Here is a 27,003-nt window from a genome sequence, read left to right as displayed (position 1 = left end):
TAGAACCTAACCCTATGTGATTTGCAGAATTCTAGGGTTTATTATTAACAAGTGTCTCAGGCGCACACACCCCATGAAATGGTTTCAACTGAACAGTCACAAACTACTCTGAGAAAGGTCTATAGATGATAAAGGAGGAAAACGAAAAAGCCTGTTGACTCGTTGATATGCTGCTGATAAGGAAAACAAAAAACCCACTTAAAAAAATCAGTTGAGTTTTAGTCCATGTAAGCAGCAACATCTGGGTTCTTTTCTCTCCTGACTTCGAGAAGATGTTTGCAACAATGCTGAAGATATTTGCAATTATAGCAGCCCTTTCAGGTGAGAAAAACAAAGGACATAAATAAAATAGTAGGTGAACTTTGCCAGCAAAGTAGGAGTACATCAGAAATTTACTTCTAGCTGGAATGAAAACTGTGGGGATGATCCAAAGAAAATATCTTGTGGAATCATAACAGACAGAATAGTGATTTAGTATTTTGTCTTAGGATACTATTTTAGCATTGCCTACTGTAAATTAATGCTTTGTTGCTGTAAATTGAGTAGGAGGCAAGAGTAAGCTTTAACGTTTTCCAGACATCTCAAAATTAGATTTGTTCGCGCTCTTGTTGTGTTTCTGTGGGCTATATCCTTGAGAAATAATGACTTGGTGACGTTGGACCCATGTTTCACTTTAAGCATGTGAATAATCCTTTGGACTTTAATGGGTCTACTCCTATGCTTAAAGTTAAATATGGATGTAAAGCTTTGTGAAATCTGGGGTTTATATGGTATATTAAGGCTTATACATTAAAAGCTTGATCCTGTAATGTTCCAAGTACTCTCAACTGCTACTGAAGACAATGGAAGTTGAGGGTGCTCACCACACCACAGATGCACCTTGCAAGATAAAGACTTGGAGATATTATTATTTTGTCTGGAGATCATATGAACAATTTAAGCAGTTACTCCTGACTTTTGTTTATCATACACAAGTCTATTTTTCTTTTAAGCATAGCTAGTTACCTTAGAAGTGTAAAGCAACTCAATGTTAGCAGAGGTGTTCAGTGAAACAATTTGGTTTAAATTTTAAAACTACAGGTTTATGTTTCAAATGGTGCAGATGTTTACTACGGAAACTCGGACTGTGTACATCAGCAGTGCAGACCTCTGCAACTGCCAGCATCAAGATACCAAAAATACATTGTTTGTTAGAGACCAGGTGGGTGAGGTAATATCTTTTTTTGAGGGGACCAGCTTCTGTTCGTGAGAAAGACAAGCATTGGAGCTCTACAGAGCTCTTCTTCAGGTCTGGGAAAGGTAATCGGAGTGTCACAGCTAAATACAAGGTGGAACAGATTGTTAAGCATAAGGAGTTAACTCACCTTGCAAAACCCATTCAAAATGAAGAGGGCAATTAACACCTCTGTAGTCATAGGACAAAAGGAGAGTGAGGCTATGTCTGTACTACCACTTTTGTGGATATAACTTATGTCACTCAGAGGTGTGAAAAAAACAACAGACGTGCCAGCATGGACAGTGCTAGATCAGTGGCAGAAGCTCTCCCGCCGGCAGAGAGCGGCTATACTGTAAGCTCGCTAGTGTAGACAAGGCCTCAGTGGGTTACAGATTGTTGTAATGAGACATACAGTGTCTCTATTGCAGCCATGGTTTTTTGGCGTCTAGCAGAGCGTTTGGCTTCCTGCTTAATTTATTTTGTTACCATTAAAAACTATATATTAACTTTTTCTGTGGCAAGGAAATCTCTCATAGTTATGCCACAGAGCATAGAAACAGATTAAATACTTGTAAGGAAAGGCTTGCAAGATCGAGCATGTAAGCTTTCTCACATGAGTAATTCTTACTCACATTTTGTCTCATTGACTACCTGCATGATCAAGGGCTATGGGATTGATCCTGCACCTACGGAAGTTAATGGCAAAGCTCCCATTGACTTCAGTGTTGCTGGATCGGGCTCTGTGGGTCCAGCCCTACAAACACAGCAGTGCGCACTAACTTGCTACCAGCACGGGCTAGGAGCAGTCTCACTGGACGAGAAAGGTGGCAGGATGGTGCCCAATGTGGTTAATAAGGCAGGTTGGAATATTTCCAGCTAAATGTATTTTCATTGAAATACGCTAATTTGTCGCAGCCAAAACATTGTGCAGAAATGTAGCAATTTCAACAATGGTTTTGACAGGAAGGTTTCTGAGATGCAGTGCTCTCTGGGCCCTTCTGACCACAGAGACAGAGAGAGAGAGAGCTCCAACACCTGGCCTTTTCAATCGGAACCCAGACATTTTGACACAAGGCTGTTTTGTGAAAATGTTTGAAAGATTTTGGTTTTGTTCTAATGTAGAACGAAAACCAATTTTAAAACCTTGAAAGTTGTCATGGAACAGAATTGTCCTCCTGCAGCCAGCTCTAAGGGTTTATAATGAAGAGGATAGCTTAACACAAACACCCAGAGTGATAGTATTATTTAATATTTATTTTATGCTCGTAGAGAGGCCCCCGTCAGGATTAGAATCTCAGTGAGAACAGTGCCGTAAAAACACATAGGAAGACATGGTCCCTGCCTTGAAGAGCTTAGAATCATTTATAAAATATTTTCACTCATTGCAGTAGCTGATGAAGAAAGAATATTTATATAATTAAAATATATCAGAATCTATGGTATTTCTTTTCACACTATGGATCATATCACACCATGGATTATTGGAGCAGAAAACCCATTGATGTTAGTGAGGAGTTCTGTTTAAAAATCAGTGACAGTCCCCTAAGAAAAAATGCACAACTATTCCTTCAAAATAAGACTATTTCGTACCTAGTATCTCGATCAATTGTAAGTGGAACAAGCCCATCTGGAGCATTATTTTTCAATACAAAGTTTTCACACCTAATTCCCACCTAGGAAACTACAGGAACCTTATGTTCCACATTAAAGAAAAACATTTTAAGAATGGACAGATGTACCAACAGAAACCTAAAGCTGTAGCTTGCAAATTGGATTCAGCCGTACAACAAAACCCCCACTCCACTAAAGTCCAGACTGCTTTATTTTAATTATTTTTTTTGACTGCCAGATGAAATTCACATTAGCTTGTTGCCTCGTATAACTTTTTGGGCCCAATTCCACATTCCTTTCCAATTCTGGTTAACTTCAGTGTGATAACTAGGTACATAAGAAATATATGATCACACCTAAGCTTTGAAGGATTAGATTTTTATTTGTAAATGTCAATTTCTCCATACATGCACAAACCAATGAAAAAATATTTCCCTTGATACTAACTGAAATTTACAGATAGGTAAAGTAAGAAAAATGCTGCTTGAGAACTTATTTTGAATCTCAACATCTACTGTCATTAAATAATTATTGTCTGAGCTCCCTATAATTTCCCCACAACCGTGGAATTGATAAAAATAGAAAATAATGCTTCTAAATAAACATCTGTTTTAATTATAATAATTTTAAAAAAATCAACTTTTGCCAAGCTTATCATATACGTTACTGGTGCACCATGGGTAAGTTATACAGGCAAGAATGATGGTCAGAATTACAGGAAAGCAGGCAAAGAATTGTGTTCAAACAGCCAGTTATTATTTGTAATTGCAATAGACACTTTTGATGGTGTGCTCTATATTAAATATTTATTTTTAATCTCCACTCCATTTGTTTCAGGTGGTATGTAGGTTGATCAGTTTTACAGAATTTCCTTTATCCCAGAAGGGGAAAACAATTCCTTGACCATAAAAATAAATCCTAGTCTCACTATAATGCAACACATCAGCTCACACTATCCACTAGAAAAACAGTGGTAAATAATACTTCGGGCTTTTTACATTTTTAAAGCACCTCATTAGTTCTTGCCACCACCGCCCCTAGATTCCATTTGGGAACAGCGCCACTGCACAGCTGTGCACCAGAGCCTTGAGAAGCACATCAAGAAGCTAAGCTATTAGCAGGGGAGAGATGAGAAAGGATGCTTGGATTCTAGGAATCTAGGCTGCAGAGTTTAGAGGAACTGGGTGCAGCAGGGAGTGAGAGTTGAGAAGTGTAAGGAAACAAGGGAGAGCTGGAATGAGCGGTGCGGGAGGTGCTGCCGCATCCCCTGGCTTGAAGCCGTTTCCATTATATACAATGTTTACAGTTTGGTTCAATGACTCTCAGCACCCCCACTATAAAGATTGTTCCAGCACCTCTGACTGAATGATCTGGCTGGGAAATAAGAGCACACGTTCCAGGCAGCAGTGAGCACTCAGCTGGGAAAGAATGTAACTGTGTAGTATAGACCAGGCCAAGGAAACGTAGAGACTTTTCTTTTAAAAGAGGGCATGAAATTGTAGTGGATCTGGGTCCTGTTTCATCTTCATCCCTCCCCAACTACTAAATGTAGAACACTCATCCCACCACCAGGGAAAAAGTTATTGAACCCAGAGTGAAAAGGGCTGTCACTTGTCTACTGCGGAGCATGGGGGAGGAGGGGGAACCAGTCCAACAGAACTCAAAGCAGTGTTTCTTAGTGTGCAGCCGCCCCTGACTGATCTCTCTTCACCATGCTTATTCCCTGCAGGCCACATCAGCGGTGTGACAGTGACAGTTCCCCAGAGCACGGTGAACGTCACTGTTGGTGGAAATGCCACTCTTCTCTGCACATACACAACAACTGGGTCTGTGGCTTCACTTTTCATTCAGTGGAGTTTTTACAGTGCCAAAGAGAAACAACCTCAAACAGTAAGGAGAGATTTTTAAATATATATAAATATGCAGATGTATGTATTCTCTCTCTAGGGGCCTTATATGCCCCCCATTGCCATAATAGCTGAGAACCTTTAATGCTTTAACCTCACAACACCCCTGTGAAGAAGGGAAGTGCTAATAGCCCCATTTTACAGATGGCAACTGAAGACAGAGGCTGACTTGCTAAACGTCACGCAGGAAATCTGGGGTGGAGCAGGAAACTACCCAGTTCTCCCAAGTCTCACGCTAACATCCTAACCCCTGGGCTCTCCTTCTCTGTCTGTCTGTCTGATGTTGCTTTCAATGCCATAGGCTGTTATTCTGCTGTCTTAAGATATTGGTAGGATCTAGACATTGAAAAGAACTCGTTGGTCATGTAATAGGAGGCATCTGTGTTCCTCCCTTTAAGGGTACAATGAAATCTCTTTTCCCCAGCACTTGTATCTCCAGGTCACTATAAAGGTTCCTCATAATATTATTCAGTGTAACCCCACAGGCAGTGTATTGCTAACTTCAGCACAGAGTGGGAGGATACAAGTAGGGATTTGTTCCCTTCAAAAGGACAGAAAACATCTTATCAGCCACTAAGTCAAATTTAATTGGCATGAAAGCCCTGTTAAGTACCTCCCAGCAGCACAAAGGCATCAGAAGAGCAGCAATATGCAGGGACCATCAGATCATCTATACATCATACCTACCAGGGTTAAAAGCAAATCACACCTACCCCTCATCTGTAGGCACATGAAACCTGACAGGCAGTGGAACCAAGGAGGTGGAGGGGGAACAGGATGTGGGGAGCCAATGCATTGGTTCTCCAATCTCTGTGTGCCATGGGGTTTCCTGCATCCCAGCTTGTTTTGTGGTGAGGGCACAGATCCAGCCACAATCCCGGTGAAGCTGTGGGAAGGGCGCACAGCAGCCTTTGGAAGCAGCGCAGAGACCGTTCTCAGCCAGGTCAGGGCACACAGACACTTGAACAAACAGATGACACCCTGGACCATGCCCGGTTACTCTCCTCTGCGGCTCTAGCAGATGACCTTGCAGATTGTTTGAGTGGCTAATGATGGGTGTGGACAACTTTCTATCCATACTTCTGCTGCTTCCCCGGCCTTCTTAAGATGTCAGTTACTACATCTTCTTTGTACTAAAACCTAATCCATTCTACACCTCCCTTCCCCCCAGTGTAAAATACAAGGCTGTGGCAGCAAGTGTTTTGTGGCCATCATGAGACTTCTTAATGTAATCTGTATATGTCACGGGAACTCTTAGATCACTATTTCCTGCTTCATGGTTACGTGCAGGCCCAGACCTGTGAGTTCCCGAGTGCCCTCAGTTCCCTCTAACTTCAGGGGGGAGTTCTCTTGGCTCAGCTCCTTGCGGGACTGAACTAGTCATCAGCAGCCTTTTCTTTATACAAAGAAATGGTGACTACATGTGTCAATTCATTCTTTCTGTGCCCATCAAATACCCAGCGCTGGTGCCTTGTCATGGACACTAGATACCCAGTCCCTTTGTCTTGCACAATTTCACTTTTTCACTACCAGTTTTGTTCCAGAAATTCAGAGTTCTTGCTTTGGTGTTATAATTGAGAGTTGATTTAAACAGATTGACTGGTTTAATGGTGGTGGTGGTGTTGATCAGTTTCACTGTTATATACTGTAAATGATATGCAGGAGGTACACCAGCACTGGTAGATTCACAAATAGTACTTGGATTATAAACTCTCTGAGACAGGGACTACATTTTGTGGAATCTAGCACATCACTGACTTTAAAGAAAGAAGAAGAATAGACAGGCTTGAAAGAAATAGCAGTTTAATATAAAAATAAGAGAACTACCTGCCATGCTATAGCAGTTAATACAGCAAATATATCAATAAGAAATACAAATTATGGGCCCAACCCTGTATCCCTTACCCTGTCAAGATGTGTATACCGTACATCACCATAATATATGAACTTTAAGAGTGACTCGTTTTGAGTAAACATTGCTCATACCAGTAATCCAGCCCTACTTAAGACTATTTGCATGAATAAAGATTGCTCCTATAAGGGTTGTAGGATCATGCTCCATTTGCTAAAGCAAGTTGTGTGCATTGCAACCTAGTGTAATATAGTACTGGAATAGTCTGGTGTAGTCTATTAAAACATTAGTCTCACATTCAGACAGCAAGCACAGCGCTCTAATAGAATTCAAGAGCATCCTTTTAGTATTGCTTAGAAACCACAATCTGTATTTTAGTTACATTAAATTATTAATGCAGAAAATATAAATAAAATACATTTTCTGGTTGAAACTAAGAAAAATGAATAGGTTGAAATTAAAGTAACAGCTTTGGGCTTAGGGGTGGTTCAGAACTTTTCAAGGGATTTAGGCATGTGGAACTATGTGTAGAATGGAACTGGTGGGGAGAAAACAGCACCTGAGGTTTCTAATCAGAAGATATTGTTGGTGGCTAAGAACATTCACAACAAGAACAAAAGGACTAAGATCATAAATGCCTGAGGAGCCACAAAGATCAGACTCCTTCTGGCTTCAGCTGCTCTTACACACTTGGAACTCCCATGGAAGTCAATGGAAGTTTTGTGCTTACTAGGAGGACTGCATGAAACACGAGTGAGGAAAATTGCACCTGACTTTCATCCTATAAAGGAACCAAATTCATAGTAAACTCATTTTCATGTCATACCAACCCCCACAGATTTGTAATGGAGGATGTGCAGTTTCATTACATAAAGTGGAATCTGGAAAGGCCAGAGTCTAGAGGCAAAACATCCTTGTGCTTCCATGGTAGTCCAATTAGGGCTTTAAGCACAATCCTGCAAACACGTGCAGACGTCCACTGACTTCAGTCGTCCTACTCATGTGCTTAAAGATAAGCATGTGTATGTGCCATGAATGTAGGATTGAGATCATACTCTTTTTCTTGAATGCTTTTAACTGTCTAGCCCTGGGTTATTTCACTGTAGCGCTGTAATGCCTTACAGTTTTGAACAAATAGAATATAAAATACATCATGCAAATGCAAGTAACGGTGTGGTGGGGGGAGGGGGCAGGGCGAAAGGACCCTGAGTGAAGCCAGTGGATTTTCACAGAACTATTTGGGATAAATACCCTTTTAAAGAAACTCTTTACACTACACATTTTAACATGAAATTGTTTTTTCAATCTTTCCTGCACTGTGCATGTATCTTAAAATTAAATTTCACATTATGCTTTGATCCTCATCATCTGTTACTATTAGAAAATGAATCTGTGGCAATGATATGTCAGGTGTGTGTTTGCAGGGTTTGTAAGCAGAATATAAAAATGACACAGGCTAAGTGGGACAGTTTGGTTAATTCAACCTATGTTAAAAAATTCTATAGTTTAGAACTATATCTGGGACAGTCCCTTTTGTATATATTAACCAACTGGCAAAACTTACCGTAACATATATACAGTAGAATGGCCCAATACAAGAGTACATTAAATATACCAGTACTGTAGCTTGTGCTATGCGTTATAACGATCACAAAATTGATCAATTTTGTCAGATTTTAAGTCAAAACATTTTCCATCAAAACTTTTTTTTCCCCTCTATTTAAAATGAACTTTTGTCCCCCGAATGAAAATTTTGGGGGACAAAATTTTCATTCAAAGTTTATCATTTTGCAACACCCAACAAAAACACACAACACATAGCCTGGATTATTATTATTATTTTTCTTCCAGTTTTCACATTTTAAAAAAAGCCAGAACATTTTTGCAAAAATTCCCCCTCCCCCTTTTTTCCAAAACATCTGCAGGAGATATTTACCTTTCCCCATCCAGTTATAATTTTAACGATCACTGATGTGTTAGCAAATGTTAGATATGGTATACTGCTCCACTTACTCATGTGGCAGGTCTACTTGTATGAATAAGAATAAGCCCATTTTGCCTGAAATGTATAACATATACAGAGAAATTATCCTCAGCTGGTGTAAATCAACATCATTCTGTTGATTTCAATGGAACAATGCTGGTTTACACCTGGCCCATTGTTTCCACAGCGGCACTGAGTAATAGAGACAATTCTATGGAACTTCAGGATTAATGAAGGCAAATTTGTGCCATGAAACAAGATCAATGTTTCAAGTACATACAGGATCATTTAGGGTTGCCTTGTCTTAAAGACATAATATTATCCCACAATGAGCCATAGCTGCTCTCATTTTTAAAAGTCACAGTATTTTACAGCAATGGCCCAAATACTACAGCTTACTATTGGGAAATTGGAGTGTTTGGGGCTATTACTGCAGAACACTGCGGTAACCTTTTTTAACTGTAAGGCTGGGTCTGACATTACCCCTAATGAAACCAGTCAGAGTAGAATCAGGAGTGCTGCCAAGGTTAATTTAAGGTGTAAGAGCATATAGCCATTATACCTGGCATCAGTGGTAGGTAGTGCTGCTGTTTCACAGACTATATTCAGAATGATCCTTTAGCTCCCACTGTGCAGTTGCAAGGCTTCTTTTGCTATTTGTTCTGGTGTTTTCATATCCTGTTCTGCATCGCCAGCCATATGCAATGCTGGCCACAGGTGCGAGAGAGTTAAAAGCAATGGCAGTTAAACAGGAGAAGATCAAATACCACAAGCAGGCTGCACACAGACAATGCTATGAGTAGGGGTGCCGCAAGCTGTGGAATAACAGGTGTTAGCAATGAGTATTTCATAGCAAAAGCAGCTCTATATATAGTGTGAATCTGGTGCTCCTTTGCTAAGTAGGCCACGGCAAAATATAAAACCTCACCCTGTTCTTATCCTAAGACGTTTTTTATCTCTTATGCAGTGTGTTACACCATTGAGTGCAATATGCAGGAATAGAAATGAGATGTTGGTTTTTGTACTGATAATGTACATGTGATAGGCTCCCCATATTTCAACCAAACATTGTAAATATCAAATTAACAGTGTGATACCAATGATTCTTTACCTCTTTTTCTCCCTGTTTTCCCCTGATCACCATGGCTTCACAGTGACAATGCTCTGCACTTTGATAGTGGTTTCCAGGGGAGGGAATGGGAGTTAAGTACCTAAATACCTTTGAACATCTGGGCTAGAGTAGTTAACTGACTGACCCCAGATCACACAGCACGTCAGTGATACAGCAGGTGTGCAAACCAGAACCCCAATCCTGCAAAGACTTACACACATGCTTAACTTTACAAACCCTGTGTGTAGCCCCACTGACTTCAACATCAAGCATTTGCATAATGTTTGGGAAGGGGAGCCCAACGTCCTGATGCTGCAATCGGCTCTGCACAGGCAGACTGGATTCTGCCACATGATGCGAATTGCAGGATCAGGGCTGAAATCTCTTGATTCCAAAGCCTATATGGACCTATTCTTAAATTCTACAGAATGCCCCCAAGCTAGATTAAATATGTGAAAGGTGGAATTACAAAAGAGATCGTTTGCCTAGTCAAGCTGTAACCGGTGCAATACTGTTGATAGCAAGTGTAAGTTAAAATATTAGGGGCGTGACGGAAATGAACCTGACACTTGCCATTACATTGCACGTTCTACTGTATTTAGTGCTCGAGTTTTCGTTTTTTACAAAATCCAGCTTGACTATTTGCAAGTGGGGACATCACTGTCTTTGTAACGAGAGGGCTAAAGGACCAGAAGGGAAAGAATTTTAATAATAGGTGAAATTAATCATATTTTACATTTATTTTCTGTATCATCCTGAAAGGTAACAAAATGCTTCCTGCATCCCTGCTATGAACAACCACCACCACTAACACAGAGCCTTTGGTTCAGAACACTGGAGTAGGCCCTGACTCTAAAGGACCTTGCAGCAGTGTGCTGTGTGCACATACAGACCACTGAGAGCAAGAATATCCTTCCCCCGACCCCTGAGTAGGAGCTGTAACTCATCCTCCCAAGACCCCATCATCAGTCTTCAACTACGGGAGCCTGACAGCACTTGTATCGCCTGCTTGCAACCTGGTGGGCTCTTTGCTGAGTTACAAGAAATGCCCCCTGAGGGGCTAATCATGCTGCCTCCACTTTACGGTCAGGTCCAGTTCAGGGAAGGAGACATAACCGCCAGGAAATCAGACGAATGTCTGCATAGCTCTGTAGGCAGCTTACTAATTAGGCCCTCTCCATATTATAAGAAAACTTCTCTCGGGCTAAGCCTGTTTTTAAAATTGGATTTATCTAATGCAGATTTTATCGTCATGTACATAGGACTTAGATCACTTTTCTATGCAAAGTGGAAACAAAACAGTTTCTAATTATGAGGGTTAGGGTCAGATTGGGATCTGAGTTGCAACAGTGTCATTCTGGGATAACGCCACTGCTGGCAATGGAATTATTCTATATTGACACCAGCAGAACCAATTTCATCCAAGCCAGTGGAGTTACCCCTGATTGACACTGATGGAATGAAGATCAGAATCTGGCCCATAAAACAACAAGAAAAGTGAAGCCTGGTCTTGGAAAAAAGCAAAAGTACCAAAAGTCTAGAGAGACAGGAATCAGAAAGAGATCAGGCCTTATCTGCTGTGCTTACAGCAAACTATTACATTATGCCCTTGGTTTGTGTGATTTTGGACATAACTCAGTAATAACACTATAATGCACCCTCACTCTACAGCTCGAGGTTTAAGACATATTGTGAAACAAGAGTCTGCCTACAAATGCTGCTGAACAACGACCCCGGTCTTTATAACACTGCAAACTTCAGAGCAGCTGTATAGAGAGGGTGCTCTCAAGCGCTGTGCTTTTGTGTGAACATTCAAAGTTACATTCAACTCTTAGATCAGCACATTTCTACTCAAATACAGCATTCCCCGTGCCGCAATATTCAGAGTACGGATGAAAAGTCAGTCAATCATTGTCAAAAGACGGTGTATGTGACAGATGCACGGGGGAGATGTAGCTGGAAGCACCAGGTAAGTAAAAATAATCTTTAAAAATTACATAGTTTCATGTTTCTTACCAGCATGGAGCTAATAGAAATATTGTTCTATATTGAAATCCTAATGCCAATACAAGAACTGAGGTGAAATAAAATAAATGCCCTATTTTGCCCTGATTTTTATTGCACTTTTCACAGCCAGAACATCAAAGTTATTTGGCTGTAGCTTTTGTTTTCCTCACAGCTCTTGTGTGTGGCTCGACGAGTGCCTCCACTGCATGGTATTCTGTCCAAAGAGCTGTACAGCATCAGCCTCTGCCCTGTATCTGGGAAAGCTGGGGTTGAATTCAGATTTCCCCTCCAGGAATCAAGGGTGCACTTTCAGAAGAGATAACAGTGCAAGTTGTAAGTTGTGCTGTGTGCTTTCCACATCATTGTGCTAAAGAGAGGCAGGCTTCATCAATGGCAAATGCACAAAAATTGGATGGGGAACTCTTGGTCTAACTTTTTCAGCACAATCTGTTCTTCGGAACGCTGAAAAGTGGCTGCTACCACACACTCTTGGTACAAGGGCTTTACGTGGGGGCAAGAACTCATTCCTGCTCCTTCCTGCTTACACTCAGAATAGAGCACCATTTGGGGGAGTGAGATAGTAGACACAGGCTGTTGTCCCATGCCAATGGAGTTCAGAACGTCCACCATAAAGCAAGGTGCAAGGTTCACGTTCTGCCCTGGAAGGAGGGATGCAGAGGAACTCAAATGTGAATGCAGAATTGGTTTCCTCCGAAGTATCCACAGTAGCTAACCATTGTTCTACCTCCAATCCACACACCTTCAGAACTCCCTTTGACTTCAGTGGGATTTTTCCTCCAAATGGAGCAGGAAATAGAGCACTGTATATTGAAGCTTAATCCTAATTTTTAGAGTCCTGCATAGCCAACGTGGAAGAGGAGCCTGTTTGTGGTTGGTACATTACTCAAGAACATTTCAGCCACATGTATGTGCCATATGACAGAGTAAGGGTGAGAAGTGACCTGAACTTCAAGTCCTTCCTCCGCCACTGAAAGCTGGCCAAGGGCTGCTTTGATTTACATCACTAATTTCCAAAGATTTCAGCCGTCCCCTGTCTCCTTGCTGTACTTTAAGATGCCCCCCTCCCCCAATTCTGACAACATGCAGCAGAGACAAGAAGCCAGCAGTCATCATTAATTTTTTCAATTAACCCGCACAAAAAATCTCAGCAATGCATGTGTAAGAGTCCTATCATTCTCGGGCAGATCACAGTCTAACCAAAAAATGTGTGGAAAGGAAACTCAAGTTGCCAAAGGCATTTGGGGCCAGATTCTGATCTCAGGCGTATGATATAAATCCAGAGTATCTCTGCTAAAGTCAAAGGGACTCTAGTGAAATCAAGGGGATTTAACACTATATAGTTGAATTCAGAATCTGGGCCTTGGTCTATGATTAGCAGTTAAGATCTATGGCATTTGCTCTTTAACTAAGTGTGTATGATATTTAAAGGGAATAATTGCTGAATACATTTTTTCTTCACTGTTTTTAAAGTTCTGTTTAGACTCTGGAGTGATGAAATGGTGTCAGAATGATAAAGAGGTTGAGATGGGTTCCTCTCTGCCTTTATTTCTGGTGTGAAAAAGAATCTAGCAAAGTAATTAGAGAAAATGCTAATCAGAAAGTGATGAAACTGCGCAGTGTGGCTGGATCTTGTGAGTGCTCAGTCCTGGAAGTCTGCAGTGCTTTGCATAATGAATAAATTGGAACCTGTCCTCATACAGCGCTTTGATTATAGTAACATAGATTGAAATAGTAAGGGGAGTGCCCCAGTTTTGGTGGTTGTCTTCACAGGTAGTGCTGTAGAATGGCATTATCTCGTGGGAATGGGTGAAACAAGAGGAAGAGAGTGGGACAAGAGAAGACAAGTATCCATGTCCCCAAACAAGTCCATAGGGAGTAAAACAGATTATTGGATACACCTATTGAGATGGTGTAGGGCACATCCCCTTTGAATAAATGCTGCAATGTAGACTCAGCTGACATGGAGAATCTTTATAAATAAAAAATACAGATAAAAAAATGAAGCCATGGGGTTCCTCCCCTGAAAACAATGAAGTACCTGATGCAACTACTTACATTTGAGGGGAGAAGAAGCTGATGGAGGAAAGTCTCTTCTCTGCTGAAGGGGACAGGGACTCAGCAGGGGTCAGATACACCTGTGAGAGGGAAGAGATGGATAGAGGACTTCAAGCTGAAATTCCTCATTCTCCACCATCAGCTGCTGCTGCCTCTTCTGCTGGCAGGCAGGGAGCCCCAGCAAATCCCCACGTAGGCATCAGGTTTGCCTGTTTCCCCCAGTTCAGATGAGTCCTCATCTCACCAGCCACGGAGGAGGGAGAGGCAGTATGTGGGAGGGGTGACTGGCTCCCTCAAGCCAGTGTGAGGGAGAAGAGGGAGGAGTTGTGCTTCCCGGTGCTCTCCCTTATTTTAACCTGTTTGCAGCCCAAATCACATGCAAAATCACAAGAATGAATTGCTACAACAGCCTTGAAAACATACTACACTGAATTCTTTTCTTAGTTTCACCAGTGTAAATGGTTCTCTCAGTTCCACCAGCTCCACTGACTTTGATCGGTAGACAACGGAAAATGTTGACTTCAGTTGTGTGGAGTGGAGTTTGGAGAGCTAGATATGAAGTCCCTTCTACAGCCAGGTAGATGCTTTCCTAGAACCAGGGCTGTTTGGCAGAAGGGATATATGAAGGAATGGACAGCTGAAAAATGTGTCTAGGAGTGACAAATATGTCAGTTTGTCAATTCACAAATGAGTCACCACAAGCATCTGTTCATGTGAAAAATGGAAAGGCTTAATTTCTACCTGACACTCGTATCAGTAAACCAGCCTCCAATGAGAGGAAGCACAAATACAGCGTGTTATGAATGTTTCACTGACAGAGAAGCCATTTCACCAACACCCACCTATTCAGTTCATCAGACCTGACCAATGTCCCACTGGAGCATGGTACAGGGGCATGCACTGTGGTCTCCTCTGGCTGCACTAAGCACGTTTTCTTTTCTCCTTTTATGAAAGTCATTAAAACAAAGATGATGCAGGAAAAGTTGGTGCCCAGCTTGCAGGCAGCTATTGCACTACATGTGGAACAACCAGCTTCAGGAAGGACCTTTGGACTCCAACTCATCTGATTGGCCAAGATTATCATAGACATTCAGATTCATGCTTTCTTGAACACCTCCTACTGGTTAATCAGTGGAATGTGATCCAAGGTTTGTTATGGTGGCAGCTGACGTGACAGACAAGGAGACAGAAGTATCAGCAGCCCTGCTCCTACCTCCCTCCTGCCAAAATAGGGCAAAGTGGCCTTTGGCCATTCTGTGGCCCAGGGCAAATGCATCACGAAAATGCAGCAGGCTACTGATATGCCTGTTTTGTTCTTTCATTTTGTTTCTTTGGGAGCTTCATGTGCTCCTGTAGCCATCCCAGCAAACTATTCCATATTTTTTAGTGGAGAGAACGTACATAATGTCTTGTCCCCACACTGCCTGATTCTCACACTGGTATCACTCCATCACCTTCATTGCCGTTGTTCCTGATTAACACAAGGGTAAATGAAATCTGAATCAGGCGCTTTGAGTCTGCATTGTGTGTAGATGAGATTATCACATGAAGGGTGAAATTTTATGAAGATTCCATCCTGATCATCTAGTTGGATTTAGTTCTTTGAAAAGCCATTACTTTTTCTTATCTATCTCTAGACTCATACAAAAATATTCAGAACAAGTAGTAAGTTTATTGATTGATTTAGTTAACAGGAATATAAATCTTATTGCGTGTTTTGTGGCAGGCCAACGATGCTCTTGTAAGTACCACTATCTCTTAAGGCAAAAGGTCCACCTTCCCCTTGGCCTGGCAACTCCTCCTTTTTGATACTCTCCGAAATGAAGTTTGGCAAGATGCAACCATAGGGCCAGATTCTCTGTGTCACTTTTGTGCTTCCCATATTCTGGATTTGTCCCCCTGGCTGCTGTAAATTGTGCTGTCTTGCAACAACCCCCTAGGGCCATTATGTTGTTGCAAACATAGACAGCAGTCAGCAAACGGTGGTCCTTTCTTTCCCCAGTACACCCTCTATTCCACAAGCTGTGGGGAGGGCAGCAGAGAGTCAATGCATCCGTTCTACACTGCCAAAGGACCCTCCTTACACCAAGGATATTCCTGGGAGCTGGCGTATACACAGTAGAAATTAGCCCATTGGGGCAAACTCTGCTTTCAGTTTGCAACAATAGCCTCAATGAGGTTGCTCCAGATTCACATCAGTGTAACTGAACATTACATTTAGCCCACTAAAGGTATAACAGAAGATTGAAACATTCTGGTGGAGGGAGTCAACATTTTACATACAAAATGTTGTGGGTTTTTTAAATGAAAAATGCCATTTTCATCAAAATGGAAATTTCTGCAGGGAAATGTCAATTTTCAAGGAAATTTTGGGCTAGTTTACCATTGAAAACACTAGTCTGAGAGGAAAATGGAAAAAATATTGGCTGGAGCAGATGAAAATTTGCAGTAAATCCAAAACATTTTCCCCAGCCGTCTGTTTTGGCTTTCAGTTACTGAAAAACTAAAGGTGAGGTGTTTCGTTTGTTTGTTTGTTTGTTTGTTTTCCAGTTTTCCAGTTTGTAGTTTTTCAACAAAACCCTGACAAATTTTGTACAAAAATTTTGACAAAGAACAAAAAATGGTTTATTTTCATCAAAAAAATTCACAGAAAAAAGCGGGGATCAGCTCTACTTTCAGGTAACTTCGTCATAGTAGAGACTTAATATCAAAATGGGTCTTGCTCACTATTTAAAAGGGTAGCAGAGCCAGAGACAAAGGAAGATCTCAAAGGTTAGATAGGCTCTGACATAGAGTATGAAATTAAGTTTTGTAAACATTCACATTTTGACTTCTTGTAGGGCAGAGATGAAAACTTTGGAAGGACAGCATTAAAAAACAGCATTTTAAAACAAAATGTAAAGTACTCATTTTGAATGAACTTATTTAAAATCAGCAATTAAGTTACAGCCTATTAACTGAAGCACGAAATTTTAAATGAAGTTTCCTTTGTACAAAAGCCACTCATACCTCTGGAATAAAATACAGAGTTTGTAATTAATCACAACATTACTCAGCTTTTTCAGTATTCATCACCTTTCCTCAGAGTGATAAACAAATGACACAGTTGCTGAGACTAGGAGAAACTGCAGTGAAACTGAGTGCATTTCTTTAGGATCTGCAGTTGCATTTATGTTTTACTGTAAGAAAACTGAAAGGGTCTGTTCAAATCTGTAAAAAAGAAGAAAGAAAAAAAAAAGAGTAAATATTCTTGGCCCTGTTGACACCTGTCCAGCATACATAAAATATTTTCTCTGTATTCATTTAGCTACAAAGATAGAACACAGAGGATTAGCTTTTCAAAAACATCATATGAGGGCTTAGCCACACAACCCCAACTGACTTCAAATGGAGTTTCATTGTTAAAACCACAGCCAAATGCAGCATTTTTTTTTGTTTACTGGAGAGAATTAACTGTGTGTGAAATTCACGGTCATGTTACTCAAGACTTATTCCTGAGGAAGATGTGACAATGAGGGCACGGAAAGGAGAAGAGTAACTTACACTGATCTAAGCGACAGAGTCCTGTGGCACCTTATAGACTAATAGACGTCTGTTAGTCTATAAGGTGCCACAGGACTCTTTGTCGCTTTTTACAGCTCCCGACTAACACGACTACCCCTCTGATACTTATACTGATCTGGCATTCTGTGTGGCAACTTCTGACATCATCTACACTGATGCAAATCCTAAGTAGCTCTGAGGTCAATTGAAAGCAGAATTTAGTCTTTTTTGGTATGGGGCACTTTGACTGAACATAATGAGTCTGCTGCTCCACTTGTGCTGGTGTAAATCAGGAGTAATTCCAGTGAAGTGGTGTAAAACTAGTGTGAGTGTGGATTAGGCCCAATGTTTCTCATTTTCCTCTCACATACACTGATGCTATGCTCTTGACTTAATGGAGCTGTAAATCCTAGTAACTCCTAGTAGAGTAACACTGATGTGAGAGGAGAATGATATCCATGCTATTGTTTTTGTAACTACAGCTTGTCAAGGTAAACAATACTGGGCAAAATTCTGTTCTCAGTTACACTGGAGTAAGTCTAGAGTGCCACATTTGCGGTTACTAATGTACACCAGTTGAAATTAAGTTGGCCCATTGATCCTAGAGACAGGCCTGAACTAAACCACTCGATTCAAACACCTGAACTTTGGGGGCATTAGGATCCAGATTCAGATCCTAACTCTGTAACGCAGGTCGACCTCTAAACATCAGTAAAATATTCTTAATTGTAGTAAAATGTGAATCATCATTAGCAAAAGTAGGAAAGCACAGATTCTTAGAGAAAGCAGGACCTTTAAGGTACGTCTACACTGCAGCTGAAAGCAAATCTCCCAGTCTGGATAGACAGACTTGCACTAGTAAGGGTTCTGATCTACTCTCTCACTGCACTTATCGACTTGCTGTAAATGTTTCTATTAGCTTGATCAGTTTCCCCAGGGATGCCCTATGCTCTCAAAACCTATCATAACCCTTTCTACCAAATGTTATCAGAAGCCTATTTGAAGTCTATAAAGTTGCAGCAGGTTTGGTTGTGTTCTGTGCACTTCTCCGATATCTGTTTTATCACAAATAGCTGATCTATTGTACTTCATCCTGGTCTTTCCCTCTGCAAGCATCACTTCCACCTACCTTTCTACTCTCCTCTGCAATGCTTTTCCCAGCACTCTCAATACATGGATTCCTCTGTAGTTCTTGCACTCATTCTTATCTCCTTTTTAATTATTGCTTTCCCCCAGTCACTCAGCACTTGCTCTTGTTTGTAAATTTTGTTGACTAGCGTGTCCATCACCTTTATCATGTGTCCCTCACCTGCCTCCAGCAGTTCTGAAGTTATGTCATCACTTCCTAGCATCTTTTTCTTTTTCAAATTTCCTATCGAGATCTTTACTTCTTCTAAGAATTCCAGCATCTGCTCTCTCTCATTTGTAATGGAGAGCTTTTCCAGGACCTTTTCATCTATTGTGTTCTGCAAATTGGACAGCTCTTCAAAATATTCTTTCCATGCCTTATTCTTTGCTTATTTTCCCACACACATCTTTCACCACTGATATTTTCAACTCATATATCTTGCTTTGTTCACTTATTTTGCTTTGAGTATTCTGCATGTTTACATTGTTCACCAAAGACAATGTATTTCTGCACAGCTTCTTTGCATTCTTTCTGAATGTCTTGCTCCTTCAATTTGTCCATGTCATAGATCTTAGCTCTGGACACTTTTTTGGTTGCTCTCAGCCTCAACCTTATTGACGCCAGCACTAATTTATGATCCAATCTGATATTAGCCACAAATGGTCAGCACAACAACACACTTGATTTCTATCTGTGAGTCACAAATACAAATTCTGTCATGATCTTCATTTGCCCATGAGGTGATATCCAAGTCCACTTCCTTGGCATCTTTATTTGTTGAAATAGCTTGTTGGTTATCTCCAGGTTGTTTCTTAGGCAGAAATTTAGTAACTCTTCTTTTCATTTTCTTTACCAAGTTCAAATCTGACCACTGCTCCAGCCCAGGAATTCCAGGCCAAACCTACTTTCAGATTAAAATCTCCTATCACCAATAATGTCTTGTCTTAAAACTTCTAGTATTGCTTTCTGTAGATTATTATACGATTTGTCAGTTTCTTGCTGAGGTCAGTGAATATACTTGTACTATTGAGACTGCACAGGATTTGATTCTGAATATTGCCTTCAATATACAAGGAGATATCAGCTTAAATGACGCAAGAGCCTGGTTTGCCGTTTGCTTTGGCACCAATGTGACTTCGTCCCAGCGTCCACCATCTTCTCTTCCCTATGTCAATATCTATGTTCATAATAGTAGAATTTTCCTTTGCCTTACCATCTCATTTTGCATAGACTGACAATTTCCCACTCATATCTTATCAACGCATGCATTATTACTGCAAATGCTCCAGCCTGGTATAATGTTCTTACATTCCAAGTTCTGATAAATATCTTCTCCCTTTGAGTCCATTACATAATCCCCTGTTCTGCATGTTGCTGTGTTTGTTCTGATCACATCCTTTTCACCCATTCTGAGCAGTGAACTTTCTGGGCAACCAGGAAGCCAGCCTACTTTTGTTTCTCTTTCCATTTTTCATTCGGTTTGTGTGGTCTAATACTCACCAAGTGTTCAACCATAACTCCTTGGCTTTGTGGTTGACCAGCAGATTGCAACCTGACTGTAACACTGCTCTGAGCTACCCACTAGCTTGCTCCTGTACTGTTTCTGCCAATATTATCCTTTGGTTTGGAACTAGGTTTGCTGGTTTCACCGTAGGAGATTTCATACACTTGAGAGCCAAGTGCGCCCTTTCACTAGCAGTTGTTGCCGCTAGCTACCCAATAGGTTAGCATGCCAGGCAAGGCAAGATTCCAAGATGTGACACTGCAGTGCACACACAACTATTTGGAGCCACTAGTGAGAGTTGAGTAAGTCATCAGGACTAACTACCAGCAAATCACTCCTTGCAGGTGCAACTGTCTACAACTCAGAGGTGCTCCCTTTTGAGCTCACCCCATATACACCCTACTCTGTTACACTGGTGTAAATCAGGAGAGACTCTGAATTCAGTGGCATGACTCTGGTGTGAGATAGGTATGAATGGGAGTCGATTCAAGTTTATGCATGCTCTACCTTTCTTCTGCGACTATTGAGTGACACTGCAAGGCAGATGTGTTAAAAGTATCTGTGTTCTGTTGCAACTTTGACCTGTAAATATCTTTTGAGGAGCTGTAGTAGGGTCTAAGCAACTACAGTCATTAAATGAGCAGAAAAAATAGAGGCCAGAATGATTTATACAATATATGCACCAATGGTTTGTGGAGAGAGAGATGTATCAAAATGTGAAGAGTTTTCAGTTCTTATCTCACATATATGAATAAGAACATCTACAGGTATACTAGCTATGAGGAGAGAGCAGCCGTCAATGCTCATGCTTCAGGGGATCCACATGTTGTCAGGAAGAACTTCCCCTCCCATGACACAGTACTTCAAAGTTAGGTATATAATGGACATTTAAACTCCATCTCTGAAGCATCCACTATTCAACGTCATACTAGATGCCTCATTAGTCTGTTGCAATAAAACAATTCCTGCATTAATTTTAGAGACCGGTGCTCACATCATCAGTTAACCATAGAAATAAAGAAAAATATTATTTGCATAGACAATGGCCCAGATCTTCATAGGTGTTTAGTCACCTAAATACTTTTGAGCATCTGGGCCTATGTGTGTAATAAAGACTCAGGTACAGATCAGAAAAGATCAGCTTGTCTTTATTATAGCATGCAGAGCTCAGCACTCACTTTTCTCTTCTCCCTACCCACCCCTTCTCCCCCAGCTATACTCCCATTTGTGCTCACCTCCTACCCAATTAGCTCCCTGAGAAGGGACATATCAAAGCTTTGTACATAGTTTTATTCCAGCCTGGGATGGTTGAGAGAATAAAGTTTGGCAGAAACAATGGCAGGAAAAGCTGTGGTCTATTTTAACTCACATTTTGAGTTCTGTTCTCTGCCAGACAATGCTACAGGTTCTAGATGTATTCTAAAGGAAGAATAAACCCCCTCATGGTAAAATCATGTCCCCCACTGACTTCAATGGGTCCAGGATTTCACCCTTAATGTGTTTTTATCCCTCTTCAGAGCTAGAATGAAGATGTTGCATTTATATATTTATTATATAACTAGCAATGCAATGGATAATACGGAGTCTGTTTGGGCAATGGTCACATTAGTTTAGAAGGAAGGGAACTAGAGGAAACTATATGGGATAGTGATGGGATAGTGAGATCTAGCCTGGATATGGATAGAGAGCTCTTAATGTTTAAGGTAATAATTTTTTATAGGAAGGTTAATATCACTGTATGTTTTAATAGGGAGGATGAGATTGGGGGAATAAATGCTAAATATAATAAAAATAAATCAGCTTAATATAGAGTGATAGGTGATAGATTTCCTTCATTGATGAGTTCAAGAACCAACGAGGGGGTTGCTGAATGAGGGGGATTTGATTAAATTAGAAATTGTTGTTGAGGCTTGAGGACCTTGTTGAGGAGTAGTGATCAAAGTGATCATAGGGCTAATCAAAATGAAATTAAAAAAAAAAAAACAATAAAATTGCATAAACTTTAAATTTTCAAAGGACTAGGTTTAACTAATTTACTAAAACTTAGGGGGAAGTGGATTGGACTAAGGGATTTAGGGAGGTAAAGGCGGAAGGGAGGTGGGGTGGCGTTCAGGAAGGTTCAGGTTTAGGGAGGGAGGTTGGAGCTGTCAGAGCAGAAAGAGGAATGTAGAAAAAACAGTTCACCGATAGAGTGAGCAAACGTCTTAGAGGAGGAAGAGAGAAAAAAACAAAAGAGGAAAGGAATGGAAAATGGGGGAAAATGGGAAAGATGACGAAAAGTCAGCAAGTGAGAGAGGGAGGTGGTGAAAATGAGAAAGGCAGGGTGGAGATGGGAGGAGGAAGAGGGAGATAAAACCAAAACAATAAAGTTTTTTTTTTTAAAAAATAAAAAAGAAAGAGAAGAAGGAAGAAAAACTACAAGAAGGAAGAAGTGGGGGATAATTTTGCCACAAATCTAATGTGGGAATAAATCTGGCATGAATATTTATAATACTTTAATTTTTGCCTCGGTCTGATGGGAGGCTAATGAAGGGATAAGGGACTGATGGGAATGATGATGGGAATGACTATATATGGGTGGTATCTGGAAGCCAGCCTTGAAAGAACAGCTTAACGGGAGAAAATTGATCGAAATAAATCTTCAGAAAAGAATAGGGAATTAGCGATGAATTTTAATAAAGCGAAATAGAAGTGATAGCGATGATTTTTCTAAATTCGGGGTGATAGTTCCTATATGATTGGATGATATAAAAGATATATTCCCTAGGGAAAAAAAAAAGAAAAAGTGAACTCGGTAACTACAGGCCTGTTAGTTTAACATCTGTAGTATGCAAAGTCATAAAAAAATTTTAAGGAGAGTGAGGACTACGAGGCCGATGGCACCTGGGAAAATTACAGCATGGTTTTTACTGAAGGTAGAGCGTGCCGACCAACCTGAACTCCTTCTAGACAAAGGAAAGATTTTTTACAGAATTTTTATCGGTGGGATCTAATATATCTTGATTTCAGTAAGGCGTTTTGTAATAATGAATGAATTACTGGTTAAATTGGATTGAAAAATGAAAAAAATGAAAAGGAAAAGGAATGAAAAGGAGGTGAGGTTAAAGCGAGACTGCTGAGGAGGGAGAGGAGGGGGGGGTCTGGAGGGGGGGGGTTCGAGGTGTTCCTCAAGGTTCATCTTTGGGTCAATCTTTTTATTCCGATTATTTAATTTTATCGCTGACCCAAAAGTAGAAAGTTGGGAAGTGAAGGCTAATGGAAAAGGATGGAGAAAGGAGGGGGAAGGGGAAGGATATCCTCCAGGGGGAGGATCCTCCCATGAGATGGAACTGATGACCTTGTAAAGAGGATGAAATACAATAGTGAGTATTTATACATGAATAGCATTTAGGTTAATGGATGACTAATTTAACCAAAGAGGGGTAAGGGGGAAGGACCAGAGGAGGAGGAGGGAGGAGAGAAGGGAAGAGGAATATGAAGATTACTAAGATGTAATGGAGATGTGAGTAGGCAATGGGAAAATGGGGTCTAAGGATGCATTAGCGAGGTATTTCTAGTAGAGGCTAGGAGGTGTTATATAAGTATATGGTTGCTAGTCCATATATAAGCATTTGTTGTGTTGTGCAGTTTTTTTGTCCCATGTTTCTCCTGAAATAAAAAGGAAAGAAGAAGGGCAAGAAGGCCACAAGACTAGAAAGGAATGGAAAGCCTGTCATATGAAAATGATGATGATCTGTTCCTTAACCAAAAAAAAAGAAAGAGGAGAAGAGATATGATTTAAATATAAATATATAAATATAATAAATAGAAGGAGGAATTATTATAGCAGCATTATGCTAATGTGGTGACAGGACAAGCGGATGTCAAATAGGTCATCAAAAATTTAATTTTGATTTGAGACGGTTGGTAACCATCCATCAGGAAGAAACATTCAAACAATTGCAAAGGGAAACAGAAAGGAAGGAAGGACTCAATGAAGGAAGACCATGACTAGAAAATTTTATGAGATGATAGGATAGAGGATGAAACGGGTTTAGTAGGTCAGTCAATAACATGCCACAATGGTAATTAATGTGGTAGGTCAATGAGATATATTGTGTGATGTTTTTTTCTTGGTCTGGCTGAGAGGAGAGTCTTGCCCGCATTGGGGGGGTTCAGCTGATTATATTTTGGGTCGGGAAGATTTTTTCTCCAGGGTAGATTGGTGGGTGGCCCTGGGTTTTCGCCTTCCCCGAAGCATGGGGCGGGGGGTCGTTGCTGGGATTTTATCTCTACTAGAAGTCTTTTAATCATGATTTTTTGGAGCATTCAACAGCAGAGTCAGAGGAAATATTTTCAGGAGGGTGTGGATGCTTTATGTGGCCTGAATCTTGCAGGAGGTCAGACTAGATGATCATAATGGTCCCTTCTAATCTTGAATTCTATGATTCTATGATTCTATGATAGTACCATGCTGTGAGAATACAGTAGCTGCTATTGCACAGCAGGTACTCAGCCTGGGTTTTGACCTTCATTGAAATTCTTATCATTGTATGAACCAACTGTACTTTGGCAGTTTTGGGGTGTAGCTTGCCTTAAGCTAACAAAGACGTCTAGATAACATTGATTAAAGACTTCAGTCAACACTGCGTCAGGGTGCCCAAGTGTTTATTTTTTATTCAAAATACAATCTACGGATCTGCAAGGTAAATGGAATGATGCTTATTGTCTGGGGGGTGGGGATTCATAGCGTGAGCTAAAGCTGATTGGAAATCTTTGACAAAATGAAATTTTGATGAGTCAGAAGCAAATGAAACTTGACCAAAATTTGTGAAACTTTCCCTCACACACTTTTCAACCACCGCTAGTAATAAGCCAACTGTCAGTCCAACAGTGACAAATATTGTTGTATCATTGTTCCCGAAACACAGTTGATATGAAAGATGCTATAGTAACTAAGGGCCCAATCCTGTAAACACAGCTGGACATAATATCGCTGACTACAATGGGAAGACTCCCCCCCTAAATACAATGGATCAGCTCATTATGCCTGGAGCACATTGTTTACAAGAAGAGCCCCTCAAGTTGTACATTGCCAATTAGTCATGGAACGGCGTTTATCAAAGTAGGAATTGAGTAGAGCATGACAAATTCCAAGTTGTAGCACTGTTATGCAGGAGTATTATTGTTATGGATAAAAATGGCAACTGTTTCAATATGTCTTTCAGAGAAGCTGATTTTTTTCTGTACACTGTTTTATAATAGAACTAAACAGGGCTGAGTGTGAATAGTCTATCAGAACTGCTTACATTCCTAAACCACACCCATCACCATGGTATCTGAGATATCAGTAGTCCTAGATAGACCGAAGGCCCAAGATTCAAACCACCACCACCCACAATGGGCCCAATTCTACTTTTCATTCGAATCAATGGAGGTTTTGCTACAGACTTTTATGGGAGAAAGTTCAGGTCTCTAAGTCTATAGAACCCAATCTGGCTCTCACATTGCTGTAAATCAGGAGTAACACTACTGAAGGCAGCAGAGCTCATCTGAATGTACAACAGTAAGTCTCTTATTTGAGGGAAGATGTGGGATGTTTGACAGACAGATGCAAATCCCCACAATGTGCCCAATATGGCAATAATTTCCCATTAGATGGAGAAGTTACTCCTGACCTACGTCCCTGGAGCATATTGGGAAAAGGACAGAGGTGGGGCCTGCCTGAGGGTCTCTGCTAATAGCCCCACCTGTGCATGACACTCATAGGAACAGAAACATTTTTATTGCACGTCTGGCACTCCAATTGCTTGTGGTAGACACCTCTGTCCTGTATTGTGATTGCCTCCACGTTTCCTGAAAACACAGATTGGTTTGCTTACCCTTGTGTTTTGTCTTTCTGCATTAGCCAGTCTTAGCTATCTTTAATTAGATGCACTTCACCTCTTTTACTGCTTGCTTACACTTTCATTTAGAAAGCAGAGTTTTTACTAGCTCTGCAAATATCAATTTTTCTTTGCAATGGCAATTCCATTTCTTATGATAATCTTGTACTGGCCTAGTTATCAGTTAAATTACAAATAATTTGCCCTCTAATTAGCCCTTCTGTTCATTGTACATAACTTAGCTTTATTACTTAGGTGTGTAACATAATGGTCCATAATCTTGCCTGGCAGTTGGTTTCTTGTAAAGAAAATATGCCTTTCCCAAATATCCCACTCTATTTCTGCAATTCCCACAGCGTATTAGTTACTAGCCACATACCCAGAATGACTCTGTCCCTGCCCTGAGCAGCTTATCATGTAAGAATATAATTAGAAATTTAGATTGCAATGTACAGCATGGTTTTAATCACAGCTTTCTTTACAGTGAGGGAATTGGGCATTAGGTGGCTTTCCTTCTTCTGAAATTTCTTTGTATTTGACATAGCAACACCAAACAAAATACAAGTTAGCTCACTTCTTATTTAACTAACGATCCGTTTTTGTGTCACAGATCTATTATTTTCAGAACGGACAGGCTTATGAGTATGGCGAGTTCAAGAACAGAATAAACGGGACAACAAACCAAGGAAATGCATCAATAACAATTTTCAACATGCAACCCTCAGACACCGGGTTTTATACCTGCGAAGTTTTCAACCCACAAGATTCAAATGGACAGAACCAGAAATCAGTGGCTGTCAGTGTACTGGGTAATTTATTTTGCATTGTGTTTTCATGTTGCTTTATAATATAGTGTTGAATTGGGATTCAAAAACGCACTACAGGGTACCCAAGAGAATAATGTAATGGGGAGTGGATAGGAACACTGGCACCTTTTGGTCAGTTAGTGCAGTGGGCCCCCTGGAGCAGTAACCCTCATGGGAAAGGAACAGGACTTATTTTAATTGATAGAAAGATTCTTTTTCCGGGCTGCTGGACGCAGACAGAGCCAGTGGTGCTCTCCACCTCCCAGGCAAACACCACCTGTGCTGCCTCGTGTTAGCACACAGGGTCTCTGGGTTAGGGTTCCACTGCAGCTGGGAGTGAGCCTCTCAGAGCAGGCAGACACATTTGTGTCAGAGGGGCTCAAGCTGGCACAC

At 40.7% G+C, this 27,003-nt stretch overlaps 1 protein-coding gene across 1 annotated transcript in view; it reads left to right on the top strand.

Moving 5' to 3' along the window:
• The first annotated feature begins 272 nt into the window (after nt 1-272).
• The window catches only part of VSIG1 (V-set and immunoglobulin domain containing 1), a 36,577-nt gene continuing 9,846 nt past the window's right edge, over nt 273-27,003 (top strand). Inside the window, exons 1-4 of the mRNA XM_039488522.1 lie at nt 273-321; nt 4,557-4,717; nt 11,543-11,650; nt 26,415-26,613. Of these exons, the coding sequence (XP_039344456.1) occupies nt 273-321; nt 4,557-4,717; nt 11,543-11,650; nt 26,415-26,613 (517 nt within the window). The remainder of the gene's footprint in view (nt 322-4,556; nt 4,718-11,542; nt 11,651-26,414; nt 26,614-27,003) is intronic.

This window comes from Mauremys reevesii, linkage group 9 (genome assembly GCF_016161935.1).
Source record: "Mauremys reevesii isolate NIE-2019 linkage group 9, ASM1616193v1, whole genome shotgun sequence".
NCBI classification, from domain to species: domain Eukaryota; kingdom Metazoa; phylum Chordata; order Testudines; family Geoemydidae; genus Mauremys; species Mauremys reevesii.
The sequence above is the reverse complement of the archived record's forward strand: the minus strand, read 5'-3'. Positions and strand labels throughout refer to the sequence as shown.